Source organism: Misgurnus anguillicaudatus, chromosome 12, assembly GCF_027580225.2.
Source record: "Misgurnus anguillicaudatus chromosome 12, ASM2758022v2, whole genome shotgun sequence".
NCBI classification, from domain to species: Eukaryota; Metazoa; Chordata; class Actinopteri; order Cypriniformes; family Cobitidae; genus Misgurnus; species Misgurnus anguillicaudatus.
Window position 1 is genome coordinate 20,614,332 of NC_073348.2, and position 15,634 is coordinate 20,629,965.

The 15,634-nt window shown below is 37.3% G+C and overlaps 1 protein-coding gene across 3 annotated transcripts in view; it reads left to right on the top strand.

Annotated features, from left to right (window-relative positions):
- Positions 1–15,634, top strand: part of inpp5ja (inositol polyphosphate-5-phosphatase Ja) — a 28,986-nt gene that overhangs the window by 8,414 nt on the left and 4,938 nt on the right. For all 3 annotated transcript variants that reach the window (XM_055208863.2, XM_073874092.1, XM_073874093.1), the window contains 7 exons: positions 1,423–1,539; positions 2,461–2,636; positions 4,883–4,994; positions 7,956–8,065; positions 8,152–8,362; positions 8,919–9,056; positions 9,967–10,032. In XM_055208863.2, coding sequence (XP_055064838.2) covers positions 1,423–1,539; positions 2,461–2,636; positions 4,883–4,994; positions 7,956–8,065; positions 8,152–8,362; positions 8,919–9,056; positions 9,967–10,032 — 930 coding nt within the window. The remainder of the gene's footprint in view (positions 1–1,422; positions 1,540–2,460; positions 2,637–4,882; positions 4,995–7,955; positions 8,066–8,151; positions 8,363–8,918; positions 9,057–9,966; positions 10,033–15,634) is intronic.

The following is a 15,634-nucleotide window of genomic DNA, read 5'->3' on the forward strand; positions in this document are numbered from 1 at the left end:
AGGTCACTCCTCCCTTCTGAACGCATAGTAAAGGTACGGTAGCCCCCACAGGACAAACACGTCATCGTCTGAGACTAGTGTTGGGCGATATGCCCCATTTTGAGATCGTCCTATCATCAGTATGTGAGATTGCCGAAACACGATAGTATCGGGGGGCGGGGCAGTAGTTTACTCATTTATTTATTTATTTATTTTGTACTCATTTATGACAAGTCACTTCATTGATGGACAAAAAAGAAGCAAGGGCAACACCGTCATGACCACAACCTTCTTAAAACTGATGCCATTAATAGGAGCACGGAAAAGCCCAGGCGCTCTAAAATTTCCTGCGTGCCAGGGAGCGGGAACAAAACACTTGCTGGTTTTAACCCTCTGCGCGCTAACAACCTCTCTAGTACAAGGAAATGTCAGAGCCGCGCGTATTACCAGCTCATGTGCGAGGAAGAGTTCGAATCATGCGCATTACAGAAAGAGTCCATACCGCGCGCATTCAAGTCCGAGCAAGAGTCCAACATGAAGTCTAATGCTGCGTTTACACCAGCCGCGTTTCAGGCGTCAAAATCACGTCTACCGCGTCTAGTTTGCCGCTTGAACATTTTTTTCTTCGCTCTAGACACGTGGAAAAACCAAGCATTTGACCGATATGTAAACTTTAATCCGCCAAAGTTTACATTTTTCAACTCGGGCGTCAGCCGCAAATTCGCATTAAACGCTAAATGTACAAAAAGCACAATTCGCGCATACCGCGCCAGACGCTCAATTTGCGTCATTTGCGTGAACTAAACGCGCGAATGAGGCGGAATCGCGTCTACCGCGCCGCGCTAAATGCCTCATTTTACGCCGCAAGACCTCCAGACGCGTGTCAACGCGTCTTCATAACGTTGTTAATTAGCATGCAAAAATAATGGTAGTTAGTTAGCATTGTAAAAAATCTATTTTCATTTTCTTAAAGATGTAATGTGGGGTTTTTAGCAGCATCTAGTGGTAACTTTGTGAAATGCAACCAAAATTAATTTCAAAACGCAATGAGACGCTACGGGATGCAACATGATATTATTTGCGTAGGGATGAAATGCGCTCTGTAAAGCAGATTGTCCATTTAGGGCTAACGTTTAAACATGACAGCGACTTACATGTCAGGAGACGTGTATATAGATGGCTCATTCTAAGGTAACAAAAACAATGCAGTTCATTATGTAAGGTCTTTATACATCACTGATAATATAGTTATGTATTATACATTGCATTTCTGTCAAGAGATCCTTTTAAAAGTCCCACATTGCACTTTTAATTAAATTTTGCTGTTAATTCAGTAAAATTATGTTAATGAAGTCCTGTTAATTATCATAAATATAACATTTCCTGACAATATCATATATAGTTACAGAAGAAACAAATCTGAAATGTCTTTATCATCTATAGGTGGCATTTCAGAGGATGCAGGGTGTATTCCTTCTGGTGTTTTCCAAATTCTGCCACCTTCCCTTCCTCAGGGGGATACAAACCCAGAAAACACGTACTGGCATGGGAGGCTACTGGGTGAGTTCTGAGAAAAACAATTTATAAAGTGTTTGGTGAACGTCCATGTCGACCCTTAAACATATGCATTATGCCATAGCTTAACTTGGTAGTGTGTTGCACTGCAGCCAAGGTTATAGATTCGATTCCCAGGGAATTCAAAATGAATACTTGAAATGCATTGTGTCTTTTTGTATCAAATGTACATGACAGTGTGTACTGTATGAGAGAGACTGTACTGTGCGTTATTGTCAGCATCGCACTGCAGTCTCCTTTGAGCAGCACACAGCAGCTTCCACACAAATACACACATACAGCAGGTTTATCTCTGTTTGATCAAAGCACGCCGCCGCTCAACGTTTTCCCTAGTGCATTACCCAGATAGAGAGAGCACAACTCGTCCAGATGAGATCTCAGCACCGGCGCTGCTAATAAACTGCAAGTCTCTGCAGAGCCCATTTCACCCTTGACTGAGCAGTACATCCACAGCAAAGTCTTTAAAGGAGTAGTTCACCTAAAACGGATTTATTTATTGACAGATACAATGACACAGTTATCACATCTGTCAGGCTACAATAAAACACCATAAATGCTAGTCAGGTGGAATGGTGCATCGACGGATATACATCTTGTTATTGCCAAATGTTTCTTGTGTGTCTCATAAACAATAAAAGCAAAGGTGAAGATTAGGGGGCGAATAAATGACAAAACTTTCATGAACTGTTCCTTTAACAACTTTGTACATTTTTGCTGAGCTCTCTTCAATTCCATCATCGTTTCAATTCCTGCCAATTTTTGACATCAGCAATATTGTGACATGCAGAATAATGAGTGTTTTGGCGTTTGGCTGCCGGAAAGCATTTACTAGTGAGTGGCAGAGCCGAAGACTGCTGTATTATTAATAGCTTTCCATTATGATCTCCCTCTTTATGTTTGTCTCAGGGGAACAAGGGGGGCGTGAGTGCACGTATGATGGTTTTCGGACACCCTGTGTGCTTTCTCAACTGCCACCTGCCTGCTCACATGAGGAACCTGGAGCAGCGGATGGAGGATTTCGAGAGTATCCTACAACAGCAGCAGTTCGAGGGCGGGGCCGCTGTGGGGGTGCTGGATCATGAGTGGGTACCTGGGGAAAATTATTAAACAATCTTTAATATTGAAAGAATGGTTCATCACAAAAAAACATTTAATTTTGTTTGCATAAATTACAAGCTACTGTTTTCCATATAACAAAATTATATACACTGTCGGAAAAAATTGTCACTAGGAGTGTACGCTTTCAAGAAGTAGAAGTACTTTTGACCTAAAGGGTACCTCATAGGTACCAAATAGTGCATATTGGTACCAAATGTATACCTATTTGTACCTAAATAGAACATATTGGGACCTTTTTAAAGGGTATTGCCCAAATGACAGCTTGGGACCATTTTGACCATACTTTCTGACCGTGTAAGCTGTCAGGCTCTAAAAATACTTTAAAGGGATAGTTCGGCCAAAATGATATTAAACCCATGATTTACTCAACCCGAAGCTGTCCGAGATGCATATGTCGATCATTTTTCAGACAAACACATTTTCAGTTATTTTAGAAAATGTTTTAGTTCTTTCAGGTAATCAAATGTAAAGTTACGGGGTCCACGTCCTTCAAGTACAAAAAATGTGCATCCATCCTTCACAAAATAAATCCAAACGGCTCCACGATGATAAACAAAGGCCTTCTGAGGGTAATCTGTGCCGTTTTGTTGTAGAAATATCCACATTTAAACTTTATAAACGAAAATAACTCGCTTCCTGTAAAGCCGCCATCTTAGTCGGGTCCGCATTCAAGATGAGAGCGTACCCAGTTTACGGAGGTTTCTCTGCTGCTGCTCTGTGCCCCCGCCCTCCGAATTTGTCATAAGTCACTAAGAAAAGTGCGTACACTACACTGATACTCTCTCCTGAATACAGAGGAGTCTAAGATGGCGGCGCTACTGGAAGCTAGTTATTTTCTTTTATGAAGATTTAAATATGGATATTTCTACAACAACACCACGTGGTTTACCCTCAGAAGACTTTTGTTTATCATCCTCGAGCTGTTTGGATTTCTTTGGGGAAGGATATATGCACATGTTTTGGACTTGAAGGACGTAGACCCCGTAACTTTACATTTGATTAACTGAAAGATCTAAAACATTTTCTAAAATAACTGAAAATGTGTTGGTCTGAAAATGAACATATCCATTTCGGACGACTTCGGGGTGAGTAAATCATGGGTTTAATATAATTTTTGGCCGAACTATCCCTCAATATTACTATTTTTATACCTTTTTAATTGAATAATGCTTTTTATAATACGTCTTTAAAAAAAATTGTGGTTTTAAAACCACATTGGAAAGTATATGCTTAAAGGGACACTCCACTTTTTTTGAAAATATGCCCATTTTCCAGCTCCCATGGAGTTAAACATTAGATTTTTACCATTTTGGGATCCATTCAGCTGATCTCCAGGTCTGGCGCTATCACTTTTAGCATAGCTTAGCATAATCCATTAAATCTGATTAGACCATTATCATCATGTTCAAAAATAACCAAAAAGCATTGATATTTTTCCTATTTAAACTTGACTGTTCTGTAGTTACATCGTGTACTAAGACAGACAGAAAATTAAAAGTTGCGATTTTCTAGGCCAATATGGTTAGGAACTATACTTTCATTCTGGCGTAATAATCAAGGACTTTGTTGCCGTAACATGACTGCAGGAAGCGCAATGATATTATGTAGTGCCCAAAATAGTCCCCTGCTATTGAGAGATACCAAGGGGACTATTTTCGTCTGCTGCGTAATATCATTGCGGCAATGTCCTTGATTATTACGCCAGAATAAGAGTAGAGTTCCTAGCCAAATCTGCCTAGAAAATCGCTTTTAATTTTCCTTCGGTCTTAGTACACGATGTAACTAGTCAAGAGTCAAGTTTTAAATAGGAAAAATACTGAAACTCTTTGGTCATTTTTTAGCACGATGCTAATGGTCTAATTGGATTCAATGGATTATGCTAAGCTATGCTAAAAGTGGTACCGCCAGACCCGGCTGAATGGATTCCAAAATGGTAAAAATCAAATGTTTAACTCTAGGGGATCTAGAAAATGGGTTTATTTTCAAAAAAGTGGAGTGTCCCTTTAAATGTTTAAAATAATTTTTGTAGACAAATATACAGTATTATTGTGCCAACAATTAAAAAAATATATTTAAAATGGATGATTATTACCAAATAATGAAAAAAGCAGCTTTGGGTTGAATCAGTCCTTTAATATGTTTTACGTTTGATCTTAATTTGTACTGAACTGGATTTACTGTGGTGAAAACCTCTCTGTATCGTTCACAGCGTGGTGTTCTGGTTTGGTGATCTGAACTTCCGAATCGAAGGCTATGATATTCATGTGGTGAAAAGTGCTATCGAGAATGACAAACTGTCTCTGCTGTGGGAAAAAGATCAGGTGAGACACATGCTGAGTGTAGATCACAGGAAACTGATTGCATAAGAGCGTGTGATTATAGGGGTACCTTATACAGCTCTGAAGGTAATGTTTATGTTTGACATGATCAGATAAGATCAGAATTTCTTCCACGTCTCAATCACACAACACAGCCTCTCCATAAAAGGGAACAAAATCAGGCATGGTAACAAAAATGGCTAATCATTAGGGAAGGAGGCATGATCCAAGTGCTTTAAATAATCCAAGAACACAGGGAACAAAAATGTCTAAAAGCTAAACTGTCAAGTATTTAGTGTGACCTCCCCTTACACAGGAACCTGCATACTCTACTAAAGTACACTAGTTATCCAATTCACAATTTTACATTTCCTTTGGTGTGTAACTGTGTATTAGTACACGTTAACGATATGCAAAGGTACAAACCCCAAAGTAAACAATGACGCAAGTTATTGTCTCCAACGTAAATCTCTTTTCTTGGACTACAACAAACACACAGATGTAGGCAACAGTTTACTTCCTGGGATTGGTGATGTAGTAAAGACCGACATTATCATAATTCCTCCCGCTTCGGACATGGGGCCCTATTTTAACGATCTAAGCGGATTGTCTAAAGCACACAGCGCAACGGCTAAATGGGCGTGTCCGAATCACCTTTTGCTAATTTAACAATGGGAAAAATGGTTTGTGCGCCGAGCGCACGGTCGAAAAGGGTTGGTACAATTTTTTGAATGATTAATGGGAGTATTTCGGGCTTAACGTGCAATAAACCAATGAGAGTCTCAGCTCTCATCCCCTTTAAAAGCCTGTTGCGCTGGCGCTATGTCTAATCCCTATTTAGATGACGGACTTTGTAAACTGAAAAACTAAGCGGAGGAAGAAGATCCCCAGTTTAAGATTAATGTTAAATAATTGTGTTGTTTTCACTTGTATTGAAATTGTTATTTTTTGGATTAAAACCTTTAAAACGCGTTTTCTTTTAGTCATGGAAGTAAAAAAGCAAGCTTTTAGTTGCTTTAAATGTATGGCTATCCAATATCATCAAAAAAATAATTTACAAGTATTTAAGAAAAGGTTTGTACCCTAAAAAAACTTTATTTGTAACAAACAGGAGATAAAGAATTTACAAACGGCTCTCCTTTCAGCACTTGGACAGCGTCACAAGATTTTTTAAGCATTTCTTAAAAATGTTTCTCATCTTATCATATCCACAGGTACAGAGTCATCATATACAACAAATCCGTGAGGTAGCATAAAAAAAAACATTTAAAAACAGACGCATTTGTTTAAAGCAAAGCATTCATTTACTTACCAGGCTGCAGGTGAAGCTGTTCTTTACGCCTTCTAACGTCTCATAATTAGTCCTCATTTATGTCCAAGAGACTCAATAATAATCTTTTACATTCAATCCTTTAATCTTTCATATTTAAAAACGTGTTTGTGCTGCTGCGCATTCATGAATGTGTTAAGTAAACCCGCGTTGTCGTCCTGTTTAGGCGCATATTACTAATGCGCTCTTTAAATAACAAAAAAACATATAGTCTATTTTAGTTGCCTCAAAATAGCAACGCGCCAACAATGCGCCTGAACACACCTCGTTTTCAGACCAGAACGCCCATGGGCGCAAAAGGGGGTACAAATGCATTTGCTATTTAAACAACGCGGCGCTAAACGTGAAAATTATAATTGCGCAGGGTGGAAACTAGCAAAAGACACTTGCGTCGCGCATTGCGCTGCATTGCGCCGGGTGTAAGATAGAGTCTGTAAGTTAACTCCTGTTAGCAGTGTATTGTGACCGAATCTTTTAAACATGGTAAGGAGCGTCACATTTCCGGTTGATGTTGAGGTATTCAGGCCAATCACAATGTACATTTTAGCTGGCCAATCAGGGACACAGAGCTTTTCAGATCAATGAGTTTTGTTCATGAATCAGTGCGTTTCAGGAAGAGAGTGAAATCTGGAGCTACAAAAATGTACGGTATGTGAAAAATAATGTGTTTTTAACCATAAACCACGCGAACACGAAAAAACTTTGTTTTTAGTAATGAAATAGGTGCACTTTAAACCTCAATGAAGTGTAACCATAATTTCTAATTCTAATTGAATGACTTTAGGACTTCATTCTCCTCAAACGAGTTCAAAATGGGCTTAGTGCTAAAAGAGGTTACACTATATACTGACTTTTGCCTTAAACAATATGTACATATTTTCTGTTTGTATCTTAAGAAAGCCAAAATAAATATGGATAGTCTTCAAAAAACGAATTTTAAAACAGCAAAGCTGGTGGTGGTTTAAGACTTTTGCACAATACTGTATACCAAGCATTAAAGTCATTTCTTTATTAAACAAATGGTCAGTGAGGTATTTAACCAAAATATTGTTTGTCCACTTAAAACTACTATATGATTAAAATATGATTAAGATAATCAATATGCAGGGTCATTTATTTTATATTATGTTTGTAATTTTGGTAATCCTGTTAGGTTTGAATGCAGTTTAAAATATTAATTTGTGTAATTTTGCTTTTTTTTAAACATTTAACCAACATTAAATGCATTATATATTAATGATGTCAAATTAGAAGTTAAAAAAGTACAGCAGAATGGGTGACAGTATTACACATTTAATCTGAAATAAAATTGTCACTCATTCCAGGCTCAATAGTTTGTGTTTACATGTTAATTTTGTAGTCAAGTTTCATTAAAAGTACATTTTAAGCTTAATAAAAGTTTAATATTTAACATATAATTGTTCATACTTTGTAGAAAATTGTAGATCTTAGCCTTTATTGCTTGTGTTTTTCCATGTGATCTCACCAGAGGGCAGTGTGTTACCACTTCATCGAAACTGTAGCTTCAGCATTTCTGCACGTGCACACCATATGCTGTGTCGTTTCCTAAATCGGACTGTTTGTTAAAAAGATAACACAGAGGAACATTTTCTGTGCTGTTTTGTCTGCCACAGCTCAACATGGCAAAGAAAAGCGAGTCTGTCCTGGAGGGATTTATAGAAGGGCCCCTCAATTTCCCACCATCGTACAAGTTTGATGTGGGAACACACACTTACGACACGAGGTGTGCCAGCGTATCTGTAACACAAGCATACTACACATTACTGTTTATATTGACTGTTTAATGAGTTTGTTGTGTGTGTTTCCTAGTGCGAAAAAGAGGAAGCCTGCATGGACAGATCGCATCCTGTGGCGTCTGCGCAGGACGGGCTCCCCCGTGCCGTCTCATAATTCAGCTCTGCAGCGGGGTCTCACTTCGTGGCTGGGCGGAGTCACCCGAGTGTCCCAGCAGTTCTACCGCAGTCACATGGGTTTTACTATTAGTGACCACAAGCCCGTATCCGCCCTCTTCTCATTGCATGTGAGTCTAAAAACGGCGGGAAAGACACTGGATAGCAGTGCTACTTGTATTTTAGGCGTACAGTCTCGTGATGATATATTAGCTTGACACTTTGACATTCAAGAGATTGAAAAAGAAGCTTTGCACATACCTGTACTGTAACCTTGCACATGAGCCACATGCTGTTTAAAAAACGCTTTTGCAAAATGCATTCAGTCTTGCAGGTTTTTTTTGTGAAATGCAAGATTTTATCATGCACTGAGTTTACTGTGATAAATTGAATGGTAGGATAGTTAAGTTAGTTGCCAGGGTATTGCTATGCAGTTGCCAAAGGTTTTCTGGATGGATGATTGCTTGCTAGGTGTTTCTTGCAAATGTCAAAAGGGCCCGCCATTATAACTCTGTGATATTTTGGTCCCTATATATGGCTTGGTCCATCATTCAGTGTAAGCCTATTGGGTTTCTCCATCCATTAAACCATCTAACAAGATTTAATCATATTTGTCAAATGCAAAATTCGTTTCCCTAAATATATAGCATTACTGTCAATGATCTTGTCCTCCTCTATCTTTTTCAGTTTCCCTTTAAGGTTAATCTGCCATTAGTAACACTGGAGGTGGAGAAGGAGTGGACCAAATTTTCTGATGCTACAGTCAAATTCACAGTGGCTTCTGGGTTTCAGAGGAGCTCATGGGATTGGGTGGGACTATACAAGGTAACAAACAAATGCCACACTGTCGTATATTAAACAAGTATCTCAGAAGATGACAGTTTGTCCTGTGGCAGCTACCATAGCTTCTCTATGCGTTTTCGAAAGGGGCCCTGTCCTAAATGGCACACGCCGGACTTATGGACTTCCTCAGAGTCCACATTTTGATGACATCATGTAGTGCAGACCTTAGGGACCCTTGACCCGGGTCCAAGAGGGCACACTGGAGTCGTATTTTGGGACAGACTCGAGCGCCACACCGGAAAAAGGACGAGAAGTTGTGAGAACCCTACTGAAAAATCCAGCATAAGCTGGTGAGCTGGTTTTAGCTGGTCTCCCAGCTTGGTTTTAGCTGGTTTTGCTGGTGCAGCAAGCTGATTTGGCTGGTGTAGCAAACTGGTCTAGCTGTGTTTTGGTCACTTTTTAAGCTGGTCTAGCTGGACTTAGCTGGTCAGCTGGTCTTCCCCCAGCATTACCAGCTTTGTCAGGCTGGGAGGACCACCGTAAACCAGCTAGTGCCACCTTAAACTAGCTAAAACCAGCTACCAGCTTATGCTGGATTTTTAAGTAGGGAAGTTGTCCCATCATTGTAAACTCCTCCCTTCTGTCGTCTGATTGGTCTGATTGCTGAGTTGGTGAAATGCGCGAAACCTGCTGCAGTGCGGGCTTCGCTGAAGAAGGGTGCCAAGGGGGCGCTGATGAGCACACTTCGCAGCATAAAAATGGACTCATAGACTGAGCGAGCACGTGCAATTTAAGGCCACAAGACCGAAAGTCCACGTGAAGTGTGCCATTTGGGACAGGGCCAGGGTGAGCTGTGAACTGAATTGCATTCACAGTCTTACCACTAGATGCCACTGAAAATCTGCACAGTGGACCCTTAATGGTTTTACATTCTTCATGTTATCTTTATCAGGTGGGATTTAAACATCACAAGGATTATGCTGCTTATGAATGGGCCAAATCTGAGCATTCCACACAGGTATGACATATAAAACAAGTTTTTGCATGTGTGCATTTGGCAGACGTTATCCAAAACAGTTCGTAGTATATTTAAGATTAGCATTTTATAAAATGGGCGTTTCCTGGCAATTGAACACTTACATTTGGCATTGCAAGCACATGTTGTTTTCTAGTAAAGACAAACTGTACATCAAGGCATTTGCGTGGTATAGTCAAAAAAGATTTAATTTATTTATTCGTGTTCATAGACACGTTTTTTTTCTCTTTTTTTTCGTGTCGTTAAGCACAAATTTGTATAAATTGTGTTAGTGTCCCTAAGCACGACTTTACATAAAATCACATGAAAAATATATATTTTTTTCTATTTTTAAACCATTGTAGCTTAGGGTTAAAGGAAAACACCACCGTCTTTCAATATTTGACTATGTTCTTACCTCAACTTAGGCGAATTAATACATATTTACACAACAAATACACATTTGTTAAAGACAATGTTATGGAGTGTGTTACTGTAGAAATTGAGAGAGAGAGTGAGAAAAAAGTATCATTATAAGCTGTGTGTACAGAAATCCGGGTTCTTGTGTTGAAACATTTACAGAAGCATTAGTGGGGTTGTATGACAGTATGAACAATAAGAAAATGTGTTTTGTCTGTGGAGATTTTAACATATCTATTGAACCCACTCCATCATAACGCAATAACCGAATTTACTAATGCAATGTATAGCATGAGCTTATTCCCCACCATTATACGTCCAAGCAGAATTACGACACAGAGTGCAACTTTAATAGACAATATATTTACCAATGTTCTTGATAGGAAAATATCAAGTGGACTTCTAATTAATGATTTAAGTGATCATTTGCCGGTGTTTGCAACGATACCATGCTGTAAGGTTCCTAATAGAGACATACAAGTTAAATTAATAAGACATAAAACCAAGAGGGCAATAAACAATTTCAAAGAAGATCTTATAAAATAAGATTGGAAGGAAGTTTATGTTGAAGATATAGATGAAGCCTATGATAAATTTAGATCTATATTAACAATTTTTTATGAAAAACCATGGTTAACAAAGTGAATCCAAAAATCATTTCATCATATATTATATACAGTATTGTTCAAAATAATAGCAGTACAATGTGACTAACCAGAATAATCAAGGTTTTTAGTATATTTTTTTATTGCTACGTGGCAAACAGGTTCAGTAGATTCTCAGAAAACAAATGAGACCCAGCATTCATGATATGCACGCTCTTAAGGCTGTGCAATTGGGCAATTAGTTGAATTAGTTGAAAGGGGTGTGTTCAAAAAAACAGCAGTGTGGCATTCAATCACTGAGGTCATCAATTTTGTGAAGAAACAGGTGTGAATCAGGTGGCCCCTATTTAAGGATGAAGCCAACACTTGTTGAACATGCATTTGAAAGCTGAGGAAAATGGGTCGTTCAAGACATTGTTCAGAAGAACAGCGTACTTTGATTAAAAAGTTGATTGGAGAGGGGAAAACCTATAAAGAGGTGCAAACCTATAAAGAGGTGCAAAAAATGATAGGCTGTTCAGCTAAAATGATCTCCAATGCCTTAAAATGGAGAGTAAAACCAGAGAGACGTGGAAGAAAACGGAAGACAACCATCAAAATGGATAGAAGAATAACCAGAATGGCAAAGGCTCAGCCAATGATCACCTCCAGGATGATCAAAGACAGTCTGGAGTTACCTGTAAGTACTGTGACAGTTAGAAGACGTCTGTGTGAAGCTAATCTATTTTCAAGAATCCCCCGCAAAGTCCCTCTGTTAAAAAAAGGCATGTGCATTTGCCAAAGAACACATCAACTGGCCTAAAGAGAAATGGAGGAACATTTTGTGGGCTGATGAGAGTAAAATTGTTCTTTTTGGGTCCAAGGGCCACAGGCAGTTTGTGAGACGACCCCCAAACTCTGAATTCAAGCCACAGTACACAGTGAAGACAGTGAAGCATGGAGGTGCAAGCATCATGATATGGGCATGTTTCTCCTACTATGGTGTTGGGCCTATTTATCGCATACCAGGGATCATGGATCAGTTTGCATATGTTAAAATACTTGAAGAGGTCATCTTGCCCTATGCTGAAGAGGACATGCCCTTGAAATGGTTGTTTCAACAAGACAATGACCCAAAACACACTAGTAAACGGGCAAAGTCTTGGTTCCAAACCAACAAAATTAATGTTATGGAGTGGCCAGCCCAATCTCCACACCTTAATCCAATTGAGAACTTGTGGGGTGATATCAAAAATGCTGTTTCTGAAGCAAAACCAAGAAATGTGAATGAATTGTGGAATGTTGTTAAAGAATCATGGAGTGGAATAACAGCTGAGAGGTGCCACAAGTTGGTTGACTCCATGCCACACAGATGTCAAGCAGTTTTAAAAAACTGTGGTCATACAACTAAATATTAGTTTAGTGATTCACAGGATTGCTAAATCCCAGAAAAACACACCCCTCTCAACTAATTGCCCAATTGCACAGCCTTAAAAGCGTGCATATCATGAATGCTGGGTCTTGTTTGTTTTCTGAGAATCTACTGAACCTACTGGTAACTTGTTTTCCACGTAGCAATAAAAAATATACTAAAAACCTTGATTATTCTGGTTAGTCACATTGTACTGCTATTATTTTGAACAATACTGTAAGCTTTGTATTAAAAAAAGAACCTAAAGAAGCAGAGCAAGCATATAAGGTATAAGAATAAATTGATTAATATTATTAGAAACAGTAAGAGAGAGTACTATAGCAAATCATTGGATAATAATAGAAATAACATAACAAAAACATGGAAAATCTTAAATGAAATAGTAAGAACAACGTTGGAAGGACAGGATGCCCAGTCTGTTTTATGACAAAGAATAATGTAAACATAAGTGATAAGGAACAAATTGCTAATGAATTTAATGAGTTTTTTGTCAAATGTTGGTCCGAGTCTGGCTGGGGAGATTGAAGACATTGGAAGTAGAAGTAAAACATTAAGAGAGACAGGTAAGGTGAATAAGCAATCAATGTTTATAAGAGGAACAAATGAGAAAGAAATAATTGAAATTATTAAATCATTTAAAAATAAGAAGTCAACTGACTGGAACGATATGGATATGTCTGTAGTTAAACATATTATTGAGTGTATTGACAAACCACTGGTACATTTATGTAACTTGTCCCTACAAAAAGGTTTATTTCCTAAAAAAATGAAAATAGCTAAGGTTATACCCATATATAAAACTGGATATAGACATAGTTTTTCAAATTATAGGCCTGTTTCTTTGCTTTCACAGTTTTCAAAAATATTGGAAAAATTATTTTACATAAGATTAAATGGTTTTGTTATAAAATACAACATAATAAGCAATCAACAATATGGGTTTAGAAGTAACAGAACATCCTCACATGCATTAATAGAATTGGTGGAGAAAATATCCAATGCAATAGAAAATAAACAATACACAGTTGGGGTTTTTTTAGATCTTAAAAAAGCATTCGACACTGTCGATCATGACATCTTACTAGAGAAACCAAAAAATATGGAGTTAGAGGAGTAGCTCACTCTTGGATAAGTAATTACTTAAAGAAAAGGTATCAATATGTACAAATTGACCATTGCAAGTCACAAATGTTGCAGGTGACATGTGGGGTTCCCCAAGGCTCTGTGCTGGGCCCATTGCTTTTTATGTTATATATTAATGATATATGTGAGGTTTCCAAAGTATTAAAACTGATATTATTTGCTGATGATACAAATGTATTTTGTTCTGGTGATAATCTGAAAAACTTTTGGATACAATGGAAAAAGAAATGGGATTGCTAAAAGACTGGTTTGATTTGAATAAATTAATATTAAATACAAGCAAAACAAAATGTATTGTGTTTGGTAATCGTTTATCAAACACAATAAGTAAATTAATGATTAATGAAGTTGAAATAGAAAGAGTGTCAACAATTAAATTTCTTGGAGTGATTATAGACAATAACCTAAATTGGAAGCCCCATATATCTTATATTAAGAATAAGATTTCAAAGTCTATTGCAATATTATATTAAGTTAAAGATTTCTTAAATGAAAAATCATTATATACATTGTATTGTTCCCTAGTGCTTCCATACATTAATTATTGTGTGGAAGTATGGGGAAATACAAATAAAACAAATATCAATCCAATATTTCAACTGCAAAAGAGAGCAATACGAATCGTGAAGAAAACCAACTATAGGGAGCCAACAAACTCCCTATTTATTGAATTAAAGGCTCTAAAACTTAGAATTAAAAGCATTACAAATCATGTATAAAGCAAAAAAACAGCAATTGCCAGAAAGTATCCAAGGGTTATTTACAGTAAGAGAATGTCAACATGACTTAAGAAGAGATTGTGTATTTAAAAAGAAACAAGTGAGGACCAACGCAAAATACCATTGTCTGTCGGTAAAAGGTGTAAATCTATGGAACAGCTGTGATGAGGAATTAAAAAAATGTGGGACACTTAGTAAATTAAAGAAACTATTCAAAAATAATGCACTGAAACTATATGAAACCAGTTAAAGAGTGATAAATGAACAAGTTGCATTGTTGAATATTGAATTATGAAACTGTATGCATAGGCAAAATTAATGTTTATAATTTATCAGTATTTGATTGACAACATAGGGTAATACATTTTTATTTTATTATTTTATTTTTATGTTGTTAAAATATGATGTTTAAAAAGGGTAGGCATTATAAGCAAGGGCTTCAGCCTACACCTGTTTCAGACTGAAGCATATATGAAGAGTTTTGTTGCAAAACGAGATAAATCCATTTTTTAACATTTTTGTCAAAACATGTTTATTATTATGTTATCGTGTTATTATTTTGTTTTATGGTGCTACTTAGCTGTATTTTTTAAGTTATGAATGTTTAAATCAAAACAAACCAACTGCAGTTGCATTGAAATTAATTGGAATGCACAACAAAAAAACGAGATTTCTGAACAATTAAAAAAACGATGGTTATCTCGTTTTGCAACGAAACTCTTCATATGTGGTTGCTTGTTAGCTCAACTGTGTTGACTGTCAGTCTGACTGAAATAAATCATTAATTCATTCATTCATTAAGTTGAAGTAAGAACATAGTAAAATATTGAAAAAGGGTGGTGTTTTGCTTTAAGGATAGGATATCATTTTATGTATAAGTTTCTAAAAAAATTATTCCAATTTTTAAACCATTGTAGTTTAGGTTTAAAGGAAAACACCACAGATTTTCTATATTTTACCATGTTCGTACCTCAACTTAGGCAAATTAATGCATACCTGTCTTTTTTCGTTGCGTGCACGGTTTTTGTACAGCGTGTCGTGAATGTGTTGACATTTGGCCTGGCACCATTCGTTCCTTGGGATCCAAACGATGTGCTGTGCAAAGATGAAGTGCACGCATTGATAAAAGATAGGTATGTATTAATTCGTCTAAGTTGAGGTAAGAACATAGTAAAATATTGAAAAAGGGTGGTGTTTTCCTTTAATGATAGGATGTCATTTTATGTATACGTTTCTAAAAAAAAAGTTTTTTAAACTATTGTCGCTTGGGGTTAGAGTTGGGTTTGGGTTAGGATATCTAAAAATTG